We start from the raw sequence: 18,574 nt of genomic DNA, 5'->3' as shown, positions 1-18,574 counted from the left end.
CCTGAGGTTTCTACCGTTTTTTTTCCCCGTTAAAGGGGTTTTTTTGGGGAGTTTTTCCTTATCCGCTGCGAGGGTCATAAGGACAGAGGGATGTCGTATGCTGTAAAGCCCTGTGAGGCAAATTGTGATTTGTGATATTGGGCTTTATAAATAAAATTGATTGATTGATTGATATTTATGAATAAACAACAATAAACGACTGAAAACATTACACAATGTCCCTTTAAGACACTAATCATCAATTTGACACTTGGACTGAAGAATAAACTGATTAGAATTTTGTGGTTGAAGTTCAAATGTCAATGTCAGTGTGACCTCACAAAATATGTTTTTAGCCATAACTCATAACTACAAATTATGACAAAACGTCACACAAATGTCTGATAGGATAAAATGATGAAGTGATGACATTTCATATCCAAAAGGTCAAAGGTCAACTTCACTGTGACTTCATAATGTTCTGCGTTTTACAAAAACAATAGTGGCTCAGCAGTAGCCCTTCATCTTGCAGCAAAGTAGTCTCGGATTTACATGTCGCCACTGGCTGGAAAGCCAAATTCAAAATTACATGTTTTCTAGAGATGAATATCTGTGCTCATCTCGAGTGACTACAGGGAAACAGGGTAATAATTCATTTAAAATCACTTGCTTGTTTCCTCAGTGTCTGTATCTAATGGAGCGTCACACATAGAGGAAGATGAGGATGAGGATGAAGGTGAGCAGGGGGAGAAGTTTGAGTTTGATGACGGGGATGACATTGGACCTACAGAGATGAGCTCTGACTCTTTGATGAAGAGTGACTGGACCACAGAGACAGCAGTGTCAAATCTTTACGCCAAGACAAACACAGCCCAAGAGACAGTACGACAGGGCATGAATGGACCATTCAGCACAGGGCAAAAGAGCCCAAATGTCTCACTGTGCCAAAGCCACTGCTCAGGTGAATATTCAAATAAGGGTTTTATGCTTGTAGATGGTACTGTAACATTTTTTTATTTGATTTTTTTTTCTTTTACCAGGGATGGAGATCAGGGAGTCACCAGAGGGGTAAGTTATGATGGAATAAATTACAGCCTTTAACACACATTAACATTTATTTGACCACACTCAAATCTGTAAGCCAAACATAGGTTGACCAATTATCTTTTATTATTGGTTTTAAAATCATTGTTGTGTGTAATATCTAGAGCATTACGAAGGAAAAAACATTTTGCACAGTTGGGCAGAATTTCATCCATGTACAATATAAGTATAAATGAACACCAAGTAGAAAAAGGAAGCTGGACAAATATCTATATTGTTTCTTCTATTAATGCTGTAACAGGATTTTAGGTGGTAAACATTCACCAAATCCATCTGTGAACACAGTCACAAAATGACCATAGTCTCCATAGTGTGAAGCTTTGTAGTTTAAGAAAAAACAGAACACAACAAGACAACAGTAAAATGCCACTCCCATATTGGCTTATCTTAAAGAGAATCAGTGCAACTAATGTATTGAGGACCAGAACTGCCAAAAATAAAAATAAATACATAAATAAATAAATGAGTCAATAAATAAATTCATTTGCCATTAAATAGCACCAAAATGCATAAAAAATAAATGTAGGCATTAAAGCCGCTACAAGGAACTTTTAAGGGGATATGCAAAAGTCTCTCGTTTCTGCTGATGTCTCTGTGTGACCTACAACAGCAAATGAGACCATCTGTGTGAAGATAAGCTATTTCTATATAGTCTATATCCATACCTTTAGGAAACTGTCTCCGGGTCCGCACCAGGTCGCTTCCAGGATGAAACGATTTACGGCACTCAGACGGCACACGTCATCTTACCTAGCTGCTTACATTTAGTGACTCTTATACATAGTTGCTATTCCTCCTCCTTGACCCGACGTCCGCGGGGAGTTAAAATAGCAGCAATCATTGGGTAAAAGTTCTGTGAAAGCACTGGACTCACCAACAGTCAGCCACCTCTCAGTCACACAAAGAAAATCCAATCCTCGGGAAGTCAGGAAATCCTTCAGGAAAAACGTTTTGTTCGCTAGCGATCTAGCATTTACCAGCCCAATCCTGGCAGGAGCCGGCGGGTCCACGGCGTTAGCTGTCCAGGGAGCCACACACAGAGGCCGCAGGTTGCACAGATTCACCCCGCGCCAGCGGGGACGAGGAGAGCAGGGGCCGTGGGGCTGGAACACCTCATCCGTGCCGACGACAGGTACCAGCCAGGCGTCGACAGGATCCAGCGAGTGCCGAGAAATAAAGAGGCGAGGCACTGCTCCATACTCAGTCCAAGAAGCTGTAGAAGTGCTCGCCAAACAGGTCTTCAGCCTTACCAGACGACCGCTGCGTTTACCCCGGCAGCAGTGGCGCTTACACCGGAGAGGTGGAGCTGGGGCGCGGCAGAGGTGAGCTGGGATCCCTGATAGGAGCGGGGACAAAGTTTTCCCGTCTTGTTGTTTCATTCATCCCCAAAACAAACACATGCGCGAGCCAGGTAAGCGTCTTTACGACAGTACGCGCTAGAGCTCATGGGAAATGTAGGCTTCATTCCGGCAAAACACTACCGCTTTTGTCCACAGGGTCGCCAAAATCAACTCAAAATGAAAGTTCCTTGTAGGGGCTTTAATTAACTGATAAAATGCGTCTTTTCTTTTTACATTTACATTCCCTCACACATTCTTTGTACATTTACATTCCTACATACATTTTTAACATTTATATTCCTTCAGACATTTCATACAATTTATACATTTACATTCCTTCAGACATTTCATACAATTTATACATTTACATTCCTTCCTGAATTCTTCCAAAGTCCAAAGTGTGTCATGGCGGTGACACACTTTGGACAGCCCCCTCATTTGCATTTACTTTTCTTTTCCCTGCCACATGAAGAAATGTAAATGCAAATGAGGGGGCTGTCCAAAGTGTGTCATGGGGTGAACTTTTCGCCTATTTGGTACATTTCAGTTCTTAAGGTTCGCGTTCACCCACATTTGTTTTCATTCTGGTCCAAATGCTGCAGTACTTGCGGAGAGTCATGACAACTGACCAAGAAAAGATGCAAAAGCGACTGGAAAAAGATGCGCTAAAAAGTAAGGAGAAGTAAACTGAAACCATGGAGACACAACTATGCGGAAACTTAAGAACTGAAATGTATCAATTTGGCACCCCAGGTATGGACCAAGACAGCGCACTAATATGTGTGAAAGCACCATAGTTTGGTTAATTCATGGGTTAGCTTAGCTAACCTGTGCTAGTGGAAATGAAACCCCCGAGAGCTGAGCGTTAGCAAACTTACAGGTGCTTGTGCTCCTCTGACTTCCCTCCCCTCCATGCGTTGCGTCTGCAGTGGATGCTGTGTATGAATAAAGTAAGTCAAGAAATCTTCAACGGATGCAAGAAAAAACATCACATTTCAGTATTTCATACTTACCGCGCTCCAACTCCTCCAACCTGTCTGCTGCCTCTTTGAGAAGCTCAGAGACCGAGCGTCTAGCGGCCCCAGCCATCACAGTCCTCTGAGGTTTCCTCTAAGCTGGCTGTGGCTGTGGGGAGCAAGGCATGTATAGACGATCCATGCACTCAGGTGTCGATCAACCAATAGGCGAAAAGTTCACCCCATGACACGCTTTGGACAGCCCCCTCATTTGCATTTACATTTCTTAATGTGGCAGGGTAAGAAATGTAAATGCAAATGAGGGGGCTGTCCAAAGGTGTCACCCCCGTGACACACTTTGGACAGCCCCCTCATTTGCATTTACATTTCTTAATGTGGCAGGGTAAGAAATGTAAATGCAAATGAGGGGGCTGTCCAAAGGTGTCACCCCCGTGACACACTTTGAACGGCCCCCTCATTTGCATTTACATTTCATGCCTTTCTGCATGCATGAAGAAATGTAAATGTGAAAAGAATTCAGGAAGGTATGTAAATGTATAAATTGTATTAAATGTCTGAAGGAATGTAAATGTACAAAGAATGTGTGAAGGAGTATAAATGTATGAAGAAGTGTAAATGTATGAAGAATGAGTGAAGGAATGTAAATGTTAAAATGTATGTAGGAATGTAAACGTACAAAGAATGTGTGAGGGAATGTAAATGTAAAAAGAAAAGACGCATTTTATCAGTTAATTAATGCCTACATTTATTTTTTAGGCATTTTGGTGCAGTTTAATGGCATATGAATTTATTTATTGACTCATTTATTTATTTATGTATTTATTTTTATTTTTGGCAGTTCCAGTCCTCCATACTAATGACGGGTTCAGACCACATGATTTCAGCCAATTATAACCCAATGCAGCATCGTACGCTGTCAGCTCAGATCGTGAATAACAATGAGTGTCGTACACAATAATGTATTGTTTTATCTCTTGTAGTGTGTCATAGTAGATGACAACTGACACCACGTCTGGCATGCCTCACACAGTTCCAACAGAAAGTCTAGCATGTTTGGTTTTCTTTTGGTTTTCCACAACTTCTCCTGTCACAGCTGTCACTTTAGCCAGGAACACAGAGCGATCTGCTGCCATGGACAAATGTATGGCACAACACCCCAGCCTTTTAGATATTATACGTACTATACCATACAAGGTGCCACCTGCTACTCAGTTTTAACACACTCACACACCGATGGAACAGCCATCGGGAGCAATTTGGGGTTCAGTATCTTGCTCAAGGATACTTCGACATGCAGCCTGGAGGAGCCCGGGATCGAACCGCTGATCTTTTGATTGGTGGACGACCCGCTCTACCTCTGAGCCACAGCCGCCCCCAAAAGGCGGCTATAAAGGAATAAAATTCACAAATAGTGGCGGGGTCTTTTCTTACTACAACTGCAGAGGTTACCAGCTTCATTTGAAACAGACTACATTTGAAACGGGCATTTATTTATTATTTCCTCTGTTCAAAGTTTGGCCGTCTGACGCTGCTGCTGTCTTCCGCCATGGCGAATTGAGTAAACTCTCATTACGCCTTCGCGCGGCGCATTTAAGGGCGAGGAGTGGGGCTCATTTGATTGGTGTGATGTGTGTAAAACCCACTCCACACCTTCTCTCCTCCCTCTTTCCGACTTGCGCCGGTAGGAGGGACAGAGGTGGGATAGAGGAGTAGCTGCGCCAGGCGCACGGTGTGCCAAACTTTCAAAATCCGCCTGGCCACACCCAGTTGGCGAAGCGCAGGTTCGCTGCGCCTCCGCTGCGCCTGGTCTGCAAAACTAGAGTAGCCTGAGTGTCAGACTGAAGCTCCCAGAACCTTCAGTCTGACATGGCTTCCATTGAAGGCGATTTACAAGGGGGAGGGAATTAGATTTTTCCCTAACTAATCAGTAGAGATCAACGACTCACCCAGAATCTGACATCATTAGTATCCATGCCTCGGGGGTGCCAAAAACAAGCGAGCATTGCCCGTTTAAAATGTCTCCGTCGTCGTGCACGCCCAGCTGCATCGCCATTAAATCCAGTTTAGCAGCTTCCTTAATTTGGTCCTCCATTAACGCGAGTAGTGGCGAAATACCTCGATAGCATCGTTGCTATCCTCACCAGTTACCCACCGGCGTACAGCTTGACATCAGCATGGCGCTGATTGGCTAATCGCTAGACCCGCCCCCACCCCTGGCGTTCATTGGTCCGTCCATCGTTTGGACGAGATAAATCGCAAATTCATTGAAGTATGCCAGACCAGAGATGCAAGCCTACTCAGTTGAGTGGGCGGGGTCTATGGTCTGGAACCAGGCTAAAACTAGAGCCCATTATGTATATACACACAGGGTGAAAACAATAGACTTAATTTCATCCCATACTTTCTAGTCATGTGATAGGACTCCACACAGAATTTGCTTGTTACCACAAACGTCATGTTGTGGGTGGCAAAGTTCCCTGTCTGTCCCATTTTTTATTTACACAGGTCTCTGATTGCTTCACCTTTATATGTAGGATTTCCACTGAACTGGTGTTTCATTTTAAATGTAAGGCTCCAGCTGAGCGTGAAACTTAATTTCAGACCCTCGGAAATAGTAGTTTGACAAAAAAAAAAAAAAAAAAGAAGAAGACAGACAAGAAATGAAAAAAGTAAGTTTACTCAAGGTCCACTTACTAGCTTTATTCCAGAGCTTTCAACTCCATTGCATGGTGTTCAGCAAAGAATGTAGACTGTCAGTGCATCTCAAATTGCATCCTACTGCACGCAACACTTAATATTTTGAGTGTACAAGTGCACTACGTGTGTACATACTCCATAGTACGGGAAAATGCAGTGTACTACTGGTCAAAACGGCTCAAAAGTTGAGTGTGGAATGATGGACCTCAACAGATGGCTTCCGCTACATCACAAACTTCTCAACTTTTTACATGGCAGCTGGAGACAACAAGGAGCCTGGAGATAACATTCAAATGTTGGTGATAATGCTCCACTGTCTGTTTGCAATTTCGCCACAAGCTAGTTAATAACCCAATGGGCAGGAAATCCAAAGTGTGGGATCATTTTGAGAAGGTGAAGGATGAACCCAAGGTGATATGTTAACTCTGCAGGCAAACATTTACCCATCATTCGTTGACTACAACCATGATGTAGCATCTGAAACATGGAAGTAGCTACATGCCCATTAGCCACTTAGCACATTCATTACCGCTCTCCTGACAGCGTAATTAACAGACGGCTCGCTCAGTTTCTGACATGCATTTGTAGATATAATATAGGCCTATATTAATTAAGGTTCAGTACGGTTTAGTATTTCTCTAATGTAGCACAGTGTTAACGATGTTACTTATACTATTCTTTCTCACACCTTAAACTCAAACCATTGTGTTGCCCCGCCCAAAATATATAATTTAATAATCAAATTAATATCGTAAACATGCGGGCGACTAGTTGACTAATGGCCCTAAATGACGACTATTGATCCACTAGGAATATTGTTAGTCGGGGCAGCACTAGAAATTAGTGCACCACACAAGAAGTACGTAGTGTACAAAGTGTACTGCACTGAAGTGTATTAATGAAAGTACGTAATTTCAGACACACAGTGCTTCTGTGGAATACAATCTGCCTCTTATAACCAACCACCTGTTACAAAGTGACCAATGTGCCATCATCATATAAGCAAGTGGACTTTCAGTTACATTTCTTTTTTTGGCAGCCAACTTCAGGGTGTTATCTGTTCAGAAGTTTCATCTTCAAAATGGGAGAGAAAACACCTTAGAAACTGATAGAGTATGTCTTGTTATAAATATGAGAAGTTCTTTGACCTACTGACCTCTAGATTGAAATGCTTGTTGCAGACGTTCCACCTCCTCTGATCTGGGAGTGACTGGAGAGTCAGAGAGTTTCTGGAAAGCGAGCAGTATTTATGAAGGTAAGAAATAAGAGGAACATCAGTATCTGACAGGCTTCATCTGGTCTCTACATCCAGCTCAGAGCCGGAGCTCAGGCTGCGAGCCTGGGGTCCTGGGCTGCGAGCCTGGGCTGATCTGTGCCTTTATGCGCACCAAAGTGAGGATGTTTCTGTGTTTGATTGCATTCGGACAGCCCAGGCATCACATCGAGCCAAGGAGTGGCTCAGTGTGGTTTCAGAGCTCACGCTGCGATTAAACAAAGGTACGCAACATGCCTGTAAGTGTTAGCTTTGGTAGTAGCTAGCTTGTAGCAAAGGTAAGATGCTGCATTTCAGTGAGGTTTCTTTTTATTTGAAAAATGTGGAGTGGAGTGCCAACGTACCATTTAAACAGTAATTACTCTCCAAATTGGAATTTCCTGCTACAGTGAAATGCAGCCAGTTTCACCAAGCTGTTAGCATTAGCTGTCCTCTGCTCCATACCCCCCTATCAGTCCCTGATAGGGATGCATGATAATATTGGCGCGTCATTGGTATTGGCCGATACTGGCTTTAAAAATTAACATCAGAATCAGCCAACATGCTTTTTCTTAATTTGTACAATGAATGAATATTACATACATTGAAAAGTATTGTCTTTCATGTCTCCATCTGCTGGTGGGCCATCTCAATAAGAGTATGCATGCATAATATGATGTTAATTCCACTACAAAGGAGACTTGATGATCACTAAAATTAGGTGGGGAAAAAGTGGCTATATTGATATCAGTATTGGTTATCAGCCAAATGAGTTGTTACATAGCAGCATGTTGGATATCTGCAAAAAATCCAATATCGTGTATCTCTAATAAAATAATAATAAAAATATCAGAGACGGAGAAGTGCAGATGTAATTTAATTGTTGCCAATATGTTAGAATCTACAATCTATGCAGTTAAAACTTTAAAGTTAAACTACATATGTTGCAAAGTGACAACAGCAGAGCTCTGTGGGTTGATCTCCGTCTCTGGTGAACTCAGTATGTAGCGTTTGGTTTATCTCCGTGGTAACGGATATAAAAGCAAGAGGGTCAAAGTTGGAAACATTTCGTAGTTTTTTAGGGCAGCTGCAGTACATACTAAAGGTAAAAAGAAAAAGTATGCGATTCAGAGCGCATCCTGTGTATTTGTGCAGTAGTACTTGTGGGAATACAGAAGTAGGGATCTTGTGTTTGTGCAGTTATGTTTAATTGCATTATTCCAGTCATGACAGGTCACCTTCATTTGTATGTGAAACCTGCTCTTCCGAGGTGTCTTGTGTCATGATTTTAAACTAGTAATCTTCCCTGAAGGCAGTGAACCTCCTCCTAGAAAATGAATCAGTATTTCAAATCTTTTAAGAAATCCCATGCAAGACAGCTGTGCCTCCTTTGAGTGACTCGGGTGCTCTGTTAAACACAAACTTAATTTGGTGCACTCCAGAAACTCAAAAAAGTATTAATACTGTAGCCTCAGTTTACTGTTTATATCATATGCTGACATGTTCCTGAAAACACTTTTAATCAGAACAGCCCATGAGCTAAATCCTCTTCCTGTGCAACAAAGCAGTTATAACCCAGGTGTTTTAGGGTGATCAATGAAATAAAATGAACTGGGCCCTTTTCATCAAAAGTATATGAATGTACATACACTGTACCATGACATTACAGCCCACTTTGAAAACACAACCTTATAGGATAAATCCTGCATATTAAGTTCAAACCTAAAATCCAGTTTAAGGCCCTGCTTAACAAAGACTTACGGACCCAAACACATTCCAATTAAAAGGTAAGTTTGAGGGAGCTTATCACCAGATAAAACAACAACAGGGAAAAAAATAATTAGTATGACTAAGAAACAGCCAGGAGGCAAAGTCTAAATACCAACATATGTCTTGGCACAAGCTCAGATCAGTGTAAAAAATTCCATTCCATCTTCAACCATAATATTGAGTCTTTTTCACCCATATCAAGAGTATGTGATGTACTGTCTAGTTAGATATCTGAAAATAAAATATGAAATACTAGGCATAGTAACTATTGATATGCACTCCCATGATCTGTGAAAAGCTACATTACTAGAAATATTTGGAAATGAGATATATTCTATTTTACTAATGTATTTAGCTACATATCATCAAAAGAGTAAAGTTACGTACCACAACATAAAATGTTGTAAGCTGTGGTTATGACCAGTGGCTGTAGAATGTGTGATTCCAGCCTAGTTTGCCGCTACAAACAGCTAACGCAAATACAGTAAGGTGAACATAGCCCATGAAACTTTGGGTGTTTGAGAATAAGTCATTAAACAATAGTGCTGAGAACCAAAAACTTACTTCGTAGACAAATCGTCTTTTCCAATTTATCATCGTAAGAGGTCCACAAGACAATGGCAGTCAGTAAGGCAGGGAGCTGTGGATGGTTGGTGATGGAGAGTTTGCAGACTGTATGTGAAGTGCTGGCATCCTCTCATTCAGAAAGCTCCTCTAGTTGTGTTGCAACCAAGTCCCGCTCATTACAGCTGTGGCTCTCCAGTGTTGGGGGTAACACATTACAAAAGTAAGGTGTATAGTGATATATAATATAGTAATAAAGTATTATATTATGTTTTAGCAGTAATGCAGTAATATATCGTGTTACCACCTGAAATAAACTGTTTATTGTTTTCATTTTTCAGTTATCCACACTGATCCACACCGCTCCACTTCCGCCAGTGTGCCACCAGAAAAAATGTCATCCAAAGGTTGTTGTTTGTTGCCATGTTATTATGTGCTACAAGAAGGGTGCCGGTGATCGGCATATTTGGGTCATGCTGTACTGTGTGTTATCATGTTCAGTGTGTTTCCCTTAATACACCTGCAACATCTACAACGTGTCCCGTTCTGTATTTGTATCCTATGGCAGCCTGAAAGCAGCAGCGATAAGGAGCTGGCCTCCAGTTTGTTTTTCCTCGTCACAATGATTGGCACATCTGGGTGATGTTAGTATGTTGGATGTGTTTCCATTCACATCCCCTACAACTGCATAGCAACAGCAGCACACAGTCCAGTTCTTATGCATAAGATTAATATGCGCTTCACATAGTGACTGACACACACGCCCTTCCATTTGTTCTGCTAACCTCAATATTTGTTTGTTGTGTTTCATATCATAGACCCACATCAGACCTGCACAGCACTGGATTTGAAATAAACTGTAATAAACTGGAGCTTCTGTGCTTTGATTAGCTGCTGTGAAACAATATGACACTCATCATTTAAAATGAACATTAGTTCCTCTGAGCTCATTTTGGTCAAAGTAACACAAAAGTAGTGTAATAAGTAACTTATTACTCTACACAGAGTAATATTGTAAATTAACTTATTACTTTCACATGAAGGTAACTAATAATATCTAATATATTACATTTTGAAAGAAACCTGCCCATCACTCTGGGTCTGTGAGCATACATTTACAGTTCACAGTTAGCTTCTGCTTACTCTGGGGCTCCAGTTTCCACAAAAGTTTTGTTGTACACCCATGAAACTGCATAAAATCCAAATAATAAAAACTAAAAAATGAGAAATGTTTCAGGAGAGGGCAAGAAGCCACAGGCATATACAAACAGACCTTCCCTCAACCTAAATAGAAAAACAGACAATTACAAAAAGGAGAAAAGCAGACAAAAGAACTAAACTTACATAATACAGAAAAATACAACAAAAGATAAATGACAATAGGAAGCACACTGAGCAGTCTGTGACAAATAGTGCAATGGACTTTTGGGCGTGATCTAGCCCTTTTATTGTGTTTTACTGTGTTTTTAGTTTTGCATTTTTTTGCACTTGCACCTGTGTGAGGATGGGTTGCTGTTGAATAAGCTACTGGATGCCTTAATTTCCTTCAGGATGAATAAAGTATCTATCTATCGATCTATCGATCTATCGATCATCTAAATAATCCAATAAAAACTTAGAAATACATAGAATAAAACACTAAAAAGGGGAGAAATATATATTTAAATACAAGTCAAGAGATAATTAGACATCATGAATTAAATGTAATGATAATTTCCTTTTAAATTTTTCAAAGGATAAAGAGCTCTTGACAACTAGTGTTCCAAATCTGTCCACCACAATATCTGTCCACCACAATATCTGAGGCTCTGGCCATGTTTCATCTTGTAAAAAGGAAAGTAAAGCTGATTAAACTGTCTAGTATTATACATAAATTACCATTCAAGTGCATGTTTTACTGTATTTATTACCACTATTAAAATCAGTAATAGCCAGTGGAAACTGAATCTGATGTACACACCACAGTCAATATGGTGTAAAGCTCATGTGTTTTTCACAGAGACAGTACTGCTACAATCCTTTAACACTGAGCTTCTTAAACCAGTGGTTTCACTGTTTTGTAGGCAAGCCTTCTCTGATAGGAGAGGATGATCAAGACATGTCCAGCAGTGCAGTAAATGGCTGCAGCCCACAGCAGGACACTGTGGAGGCTGAGGTGTCCTCATCAGTCAGTCCACAGACCAATAGTACGGGGAGCTGCAGCCCAGCCAGTGTGGTCAGAGACACAGAGGTCATCTATGATGATGTGCCTGCTGAGAGCATCCAGCACCCAGTGGAAGGTGAGTCTCCTAATAGTTTATTTACAAGACACACGTCCACACAGGATTGATAAGTTTGAAACACGTCCACCACCACGCAGCAGTGTTAATGTTGACAGCTATTTTAGATTTAGTCTTAGTCTTTACATGAAAATACTTATTAGTTTTAGTCACATTTTAGTCATTTTTATCCTTCATAGTTTTAGTCTAGTTTTAGTTGACAAAAATTCAAAACATTTTAGTTAACTTTCAGTCATTATGTTTTCTTGTTTTTTTTGTTGTTGTTGTTTTTTATCTTAAAACCAATCCAGTTAGACTACTTCATTTATCAGAAATTAGAATCAAGGTGACTGATAAAAACAGTTTTTAAGACAGTTTTTTTCTACAACTACAATTAATTCCTGCACACTTACAAACTGTCATTTCTCCAGCAGTGTTTGACAGAATAAAGGTGTGATTACGAGCACACACTTACTGATCATCATTTTAAAAGCTCAACATTTCTCTATTTATGCTCTCAAACACTTTGACACCACAAATAACTAATCTGAGACAACTAGGATTTGTACCCAGGTTCAATCTAAACTTTGACTTATCCATCTCACTGTTAACAAGCAGAAAACTAAATTAATTAAAACCTGAATTCTTTCTTAATCTGCAACATGTTAGTCTGGAGGTTTAAACCTGTGTCCTCTCACAGAGTTGGTGATTAAAACTAAACTTTCATCTCTGTTAGAGAAAACTGATTTGAGTTTATACTATTTACCTACAGCACAGCTACACTCACAGATAACTGAGCCTCCTACCTGCCTGTCAAACAGCATCAACCCATAAACTCTCTCCAGTCCGGACTGAATGGATTCCTGCAGGGATCAGCTATGAAGTCTGGTGATGCAACTACCTAACTTCACAAATCCATTCAGCAGCTCCACCATCCACAGCCGGACACACAGGGCTGATTATTTACTGCTGAATTACAGCTCACAACTTGCTCAACTAATTTTTACTGGCTAGTGGCGCTATCTACTGGAGTTTACCAGCCTGTTACTCATGTGGCATTTAAAGATAATTACAAGCACGGCCGCTCTCAGCTTTCAATGTCCAATAGTTCACCACTAACATTTTTATTATGTCTCGTCTCATCAATGAAAATGAAACATAGAATTTGTCTTAGTTTTTTATAATCGAGATCTATTTTTAACACTTCGTCATCTCGTTTTCGTCATGGAAAAAAGGTTGTTGACGAAAATATTTCGTCATAGTTTTCATCAATGAAATTAACACTGCCATACATAATTTAACACTGGACTATACACTTTTAATAGACTGACTAAAATTATAGAGGCTTAAAGGCCCTGACACACCAAACTGGTGGTTGGCCGTCGGTCAAAATCGGGCCGTTGGTGAGCGTCTGTCTCCCTAGTTTTTGCGGTGTGTCCCGCACTGTTGGCACTTCGGCGTCGGCGGCTTTTCAGCCAATTGAGCATGTTGAATTGGCAGCGGAGCTTCTCGGAGAGAGAGATCACTCTGATTGGCTGTTCAGGTTTTATTTCCTCGCCCCTGTAGTGAGTGAATCTGCCTGTAGTGAAACTGGGGCTAACCGGTGCTTCCTCCTCAGGCTCCACTTCACTCAGCTGCCCGACAGACCCGCTGCTTCTTCCCACTTTAACCTGAATAGCCGCAGCATGACTGGAGGGAAGCACAGCCAGTTAGCCTCTGCTAGCTTCCCAGCTAGCCCCGGCTCTCCGTTTGGATCCAACCGGAGCACCGAGCCCCGGTTTGTTATTCAGGTTAAAGTGGGAAGAAGCAGCGGGTTTGTCGGGCAGCTGAGTGAAGTGGAGCCTGCAGAGGAAACACCGGGACCGTCTGGATGTAATAGTCCGTGGAGGTGCTGCGGTGCTCGGCTGCACAGATAGGAAACCCCTCGGCTGACAGGATGTATCACTCTGTCACTCCGCTGCTTTGTTTATCTCATGCATTCCTCAGACTTCTGGTTTCCCACGCAGGCACAGAATGTACATGCTACTTGGCTGTCGGATGTAGTCTTTGTAGTGTGTTCAAATGCAACTGACACAGAGCAACATGAGGCAACGTAGACGACGCAACAGTTGGCTTTCGTCGCCTCTATGTCAGTTTGGTGTGTCAGCACCTTAAGAGACACAATTATTGGCTGTATTATAGCAAACTACACAGTGAGTGTTGTTCATCTGTTTGCTTCTGTGTACAGATGTTGATGACATCTATGAGGACATCCAGAGACCTGATAACCGTGGCTCCAACGGCTGGAGCTCCAGTGAGTTTGAGAGTTATGATGAGCTGTCTGACAGTGACACTGTTCCCCCAGCCGACAGCAGTAGCAAGGTAACTCATTCACTAGAGGTTTTCTATGCAATGTGAATAATAAGATGAAGATTTCCTTATAATATATCCAGGGGTGAAAGTAGTTTTAAATTCTTGCCGGTACTATTACCAAAACCTTCATTGCTTCATATTGTTCACCTCTCCTCGCTTTATGCATTTTTAAAAGGAAAGCCAAAACCAAACAAATACAAATATTTCAATATTTTACTGTACCTGTATGGAGTAGAAAGAAATTAGAAACACTTCACAATGTGTAGAGCAAAAAATTTGTTTTAATGTTTAGGGTGCTGGCATGTATGAAACCTTAGTGAACACTTAAAACCATGCATGTCGTTTTTTTCTTTTTCTCTTTTCCTGTTTACCTATTTTTCGTTGCAAAAAACATTGATCAACATCGGCAATAAACTCAATAAACTATTTAAATATTTACTATTTAAATCACGCTGACAGCGTTTGAGCCAACCACAAGAATGTGTGGAATTTCGTTGGTTTAATTTATTGTTTGTCCTGCCCCGGTGCAAACGGCTTTTTTTGCAATAGTGGAAAGCTGCAGTATGGAGGCTGCAGTTTCAGGACCGCAGTTTTAGGACTGTTTAATTTTCGTCACAGCGCCACCTACTGAGCGGAGGCTGCAATACCCGAGGCTGCAGTTTCAGGACCGCAGTTTAGAACCGTTTAATTTTCCGAGCGGAGGCTTAGTAACGGAATAATATAACGCATTATAATTTCAAAAATAGGAGAAATTAATTAGTAATAGTAGCCTAATTAGATTATAGTTACAAGCCCAGGTTAGGCCTACGTTACCATTGCTGGTCCTCTCCGCTCCTCTCACCCACACTTGAGCATCCGTCCGGGGATACACAATGTCGGCCCACCTGGCCTGACCTCTGCAATCCTCTCTGCTCCTCTCACCCACACTTGAGCATCTGTTCTGGGATACACAGTGTCGGCCAGACCCTGGAAGTCAAGCGGGGTGGGCCGACACTGTGTATCTCAGAACAGGTGTTTAAGTGTGCGTTACAGCAACATCTGATGTAGGCTAATGTAGCACTGTCATGTCTGCTGCGTAACACTTTTTAAACCCTGTTTAAATCATCGCTGCTAAGACCCTGTGCAATTTACATACTGTGCAATATCCCATATCTTTATTATACTGTGTATATATTGTAAATAGTCTTGTGTGTACAGTAATTCAATTTATACTGTTTTTATATATATATTTTATCTATATGTACATATATATGTATATATATATGTGTGTATATATATGTATATATATGTGTATATATATATATATATACATACTGTATACACATATTTTATATTTTTTAATCTTTAATTTTCTTTTATTCAAGTAACATTATCAGGCTGGGGGAGAGAGGGAGATGTCTGGACAAGGCTCCGTCCAGCATGGACCAAAACACAGCACGGACGGTTCAGAAGCAATTCCCTGTGAGGCAAATTCTGATTTGTGATATTGGGCTTTATAAATAAAATTGATTGATTGAATTGAACGAGTTAAAAGCAATTACACAGACAAAGTGGTGTTTAAAACTGCATATATTGCTAGCACATCTATTTTCTGGCCTAAAGTGCGGCCTGAATCTTTAAGTGGTACGCAGTAGGCTACCGGACTGTACTGGCTTACTTTCACCCCTAAATATAGCTCAGGTGTCTGGCAGGAAACCCCTAGTCCGCAAAAATAGTCAGAGTGATGGTTTCTTTGGCTCACATTTTCCATTTGAGTTGAATTTTGTGTGTGATTGGTCACTTAAAGTAATTTACATCATATGAATGAATGAATAATTTTTGTTTCAGTTACATACATCTGGAGAAACAAAGATTATTTCTCACAAATTTTCTCAAAGTCAATAACTGAAAAAGGAATAGGCTGAAGCCTCAGGCTTATTTTTGCATGTCAACCAAAGAATAACCCAGAATATCAACAATACCAAAGTAAGGAAATAAATTAATGATTAATACATTACACCTTTAATTATACAGACAGGAAGGCTTTTGTTCACAACTCAAAAATTATTTGCAGTGATTTAAAATAAACAATATTGAGAAACTTTACGGTGTAGGATGCTATAAACAGCTGATTTGTAGATTAGAGATAATCAACTTTATGTATTATTCTAAGGGCTCTTTTCTGAAGTAAAAATCTAAAATACAAATACAAATAACTAAATCCAAAAAATAGACTCTCAGTCCGTTAACAAAAATCAAACAACCAAAAACGAATAAAATGGACTCTCAGTCTCTTATCAAAAATTGCCCTCCGCCTCGTCTCCCCCTCACGAAGATAGCACTGTGTGTGTGTGTGTGTGTGTAGCCCATAGCCCCACCTCCCCAACAGAGACACAGACACTCAATGACAAGAGCTTTCCCTCTGTTCATTACGCTAATGAACCAACTCACCTGGCTGCCAGACGATGCATGGCAGTGAACGCTCTTGTCGTCCAGTCTCTTTGGTGGAGAGAGACGAGGAAAACAAACACGCATGAATATGGCAATTAATCGCGGCCGGAAGAGTTACCGTCTCCCTTTAAATTTACCGTGCAATTAACCGACTTATTGCATATTGCGACAGACCCAGAGAGAGAGAGAGAGAGAGAGAAAATGGCAGATGTGGCCTCCTGGTGGGTCACGATTGTAGAAAATTCCATTTAGCAAATCCATCAGTTCAGTGGAGATGAGGAAACCTATTAAGTGAATGCAGGTGATAGTGAATCAATTATCTATTTCTCATCATTTGGGAGTCAACTGTAATCTCTATCCCTTATTATATCAAAATAAGGAAAATCCCCTTAAATGTATGGAATGTGCTATAGGATGAGGAACAGACAGACCACAATGGTGTGTGTCCCATTTTAATTTGGTTGCTTTGTGTCATGGTTAATTCATAGATATAAAAGATAACCATATGTTAATGTAATCATCTCAAGCCCTATGCATGATGTATGGTGATGCTAGAAATAATCAAAATGAACAGAAAATACACCCTTTTTTCCTCTCTGCAAACAGTTGCCTTACTTAGCCTCTCAGCATCACCAACACTATACAGGAATGTACCGCTAGCAATGAACCTCAGTGCAATACAGACTGACTACACAGTGGTCAGAGACTGGCTGCAGCATGTGACCTTTATAATGTGTGGTTCCAGCAAACTGCATAGATACACTATGCTCTGCCTGCTGAACCAGTATCTCTCCCACAGACAGGAGTCCATCTGTATCAATGGGTTGGTCCTGTCCTGGAAGACCCTTGGGGCTGGTGGTGGTTGGAAGGCCCACTGAACAATGTGGGCCTCCTCATCAACAGGATCCTCAATGAAGGGGCATGCCATTATTTCCTAATTTACTCTCTCTTGCTCTGTCTCTGTGTCTCTCTGGGTGTGTACCTCTCCTTCTCTGGCCATTGTCAGTTGACCTTAGTTGGCTGTGAATTTGCTAGCCAATTGGAAACAGAGTGGGGTGGGGATGGGAGGGCAATCACATATGCATGTACAGTCTTTTTTTTAATGCCTCAGTTTCATTTTATTATAGTTTTGTTTTTATTAAATTGATTTTGGCTTTACTGTTGTGTTTTTTTTTAATTATCTTATTTTTATTACATTTTAATTTGTTTTTTAATAGTTTATTTTTTATTAATTATGTTATATATTTTATGATCTACATATTGTTTTATCATTACATGACAGTTGTGAGTGTGTAAAAGCACTGGCAGAACTGTGTTTTAGGTGTCTGTTCTTGTCTATTGTCATTCAAAGTTATCACTGCGCTCTAACCCTCCTGGTGCGTAGTCCAAATAAATATCCAGAAAGAACAAAAATAGTTTAATTATTGAAGTATTTAGCAACACAGAGACTTGTGGTCAGTGGGATGTGAGGATTCTTAAAATAACATCAGATGTGAAGCCCTGACTGTATCTGACTGATCTTTAATGAAAGCTGTTGTCTGGTATAAAATATGAATCTTATAGTCAAACACAGTTTATTCAGCCTGTGTAGTTGAGGGGACAGGTCAAACTGATATGATGCTGATTTACAGGAGAATTCATATCAAATGGAGGATAAACCATGAACATAAACTACAGATCACCTGTGAAGCATTTTAAAAAATTAATCTATCATCATTAAAACAACTGGAGACTGAAAACAAACTGATAAATGGGTCTGATCACTTTTTTAATGAATTGGCATCATTCCAGACAGGATGTAAGTGTGTCTGTGACTTCCTGTACGGACTGAAGGCTGCTGGAAACTGTCCG

At 40.6% G+C, this 18,574-nt stretch overlaps 1 protein-coding gene across 4 annotated transcripts in view; it reads left to right on the top strand.

Annotated features, from left to right (window-relative positions):
* Positions 1-18,574, top strand: part of LOC126402563 (rho guanine nucleotide exchange factor 10-like) — an 80,531-nt gene that overhangs the window by 37,951 nt on the left and 24,006 nt on the right. Inside the window, exons 3-9 of one of the 4 annotated variants that reach the window (XR_007571232.1) lie at positions 662-940; positions 1,020-1,047; positions 7,279-7,352; positions 10,025-10,090; positions 11,747-11,962; positions 14,169-14,302; positions 15,658-15,754. Coding sequence is in view for 3 of the 4 variants with exons in the window: in XM_050064684.1 (XP_049920641.1) it covers positions 662-940; positions 1,020-1,047; positions 7,279-7,352; positions 10,025-10,090; positions 11,747-11,962; positions 14,169-14,302; positions 17,523-17,870 (1,145 nt within the window). In the remaining variant the exon portion in view is untranslated. Of the gene's footprint in view, positions 1-661; positions 941-1,019; positions 1,048-7,278; positions 7,353-10,024; positions 10,091-11,746; positions 11,963-14,168; positions 14,303-15,657; positions 18,569-18,574 lie in introns of those variants that run through there. The other 3 variants (XM_050064684.1, XM_050064686.1, XM_050064685.1) reach the window with 3 other exon arrangements.

This window comes from Epinephelus moara, chromosome 16 (genome assembly GCF_006386435.1).
Source record: "Epinephelus moara isolate mb chromosome 16, YSFRI_EMoa_1.0, whole genome shotgun sequence".
Lineage (NCBI taxonomy): Eukaryota > Metazoa > Chordata > Actinopteri > Perciformes > Serranidae > Epinephelus > Epinephelus moara.
This window is presented reverse-complemented; position numbering and strand designations above follow the sequence as displayed.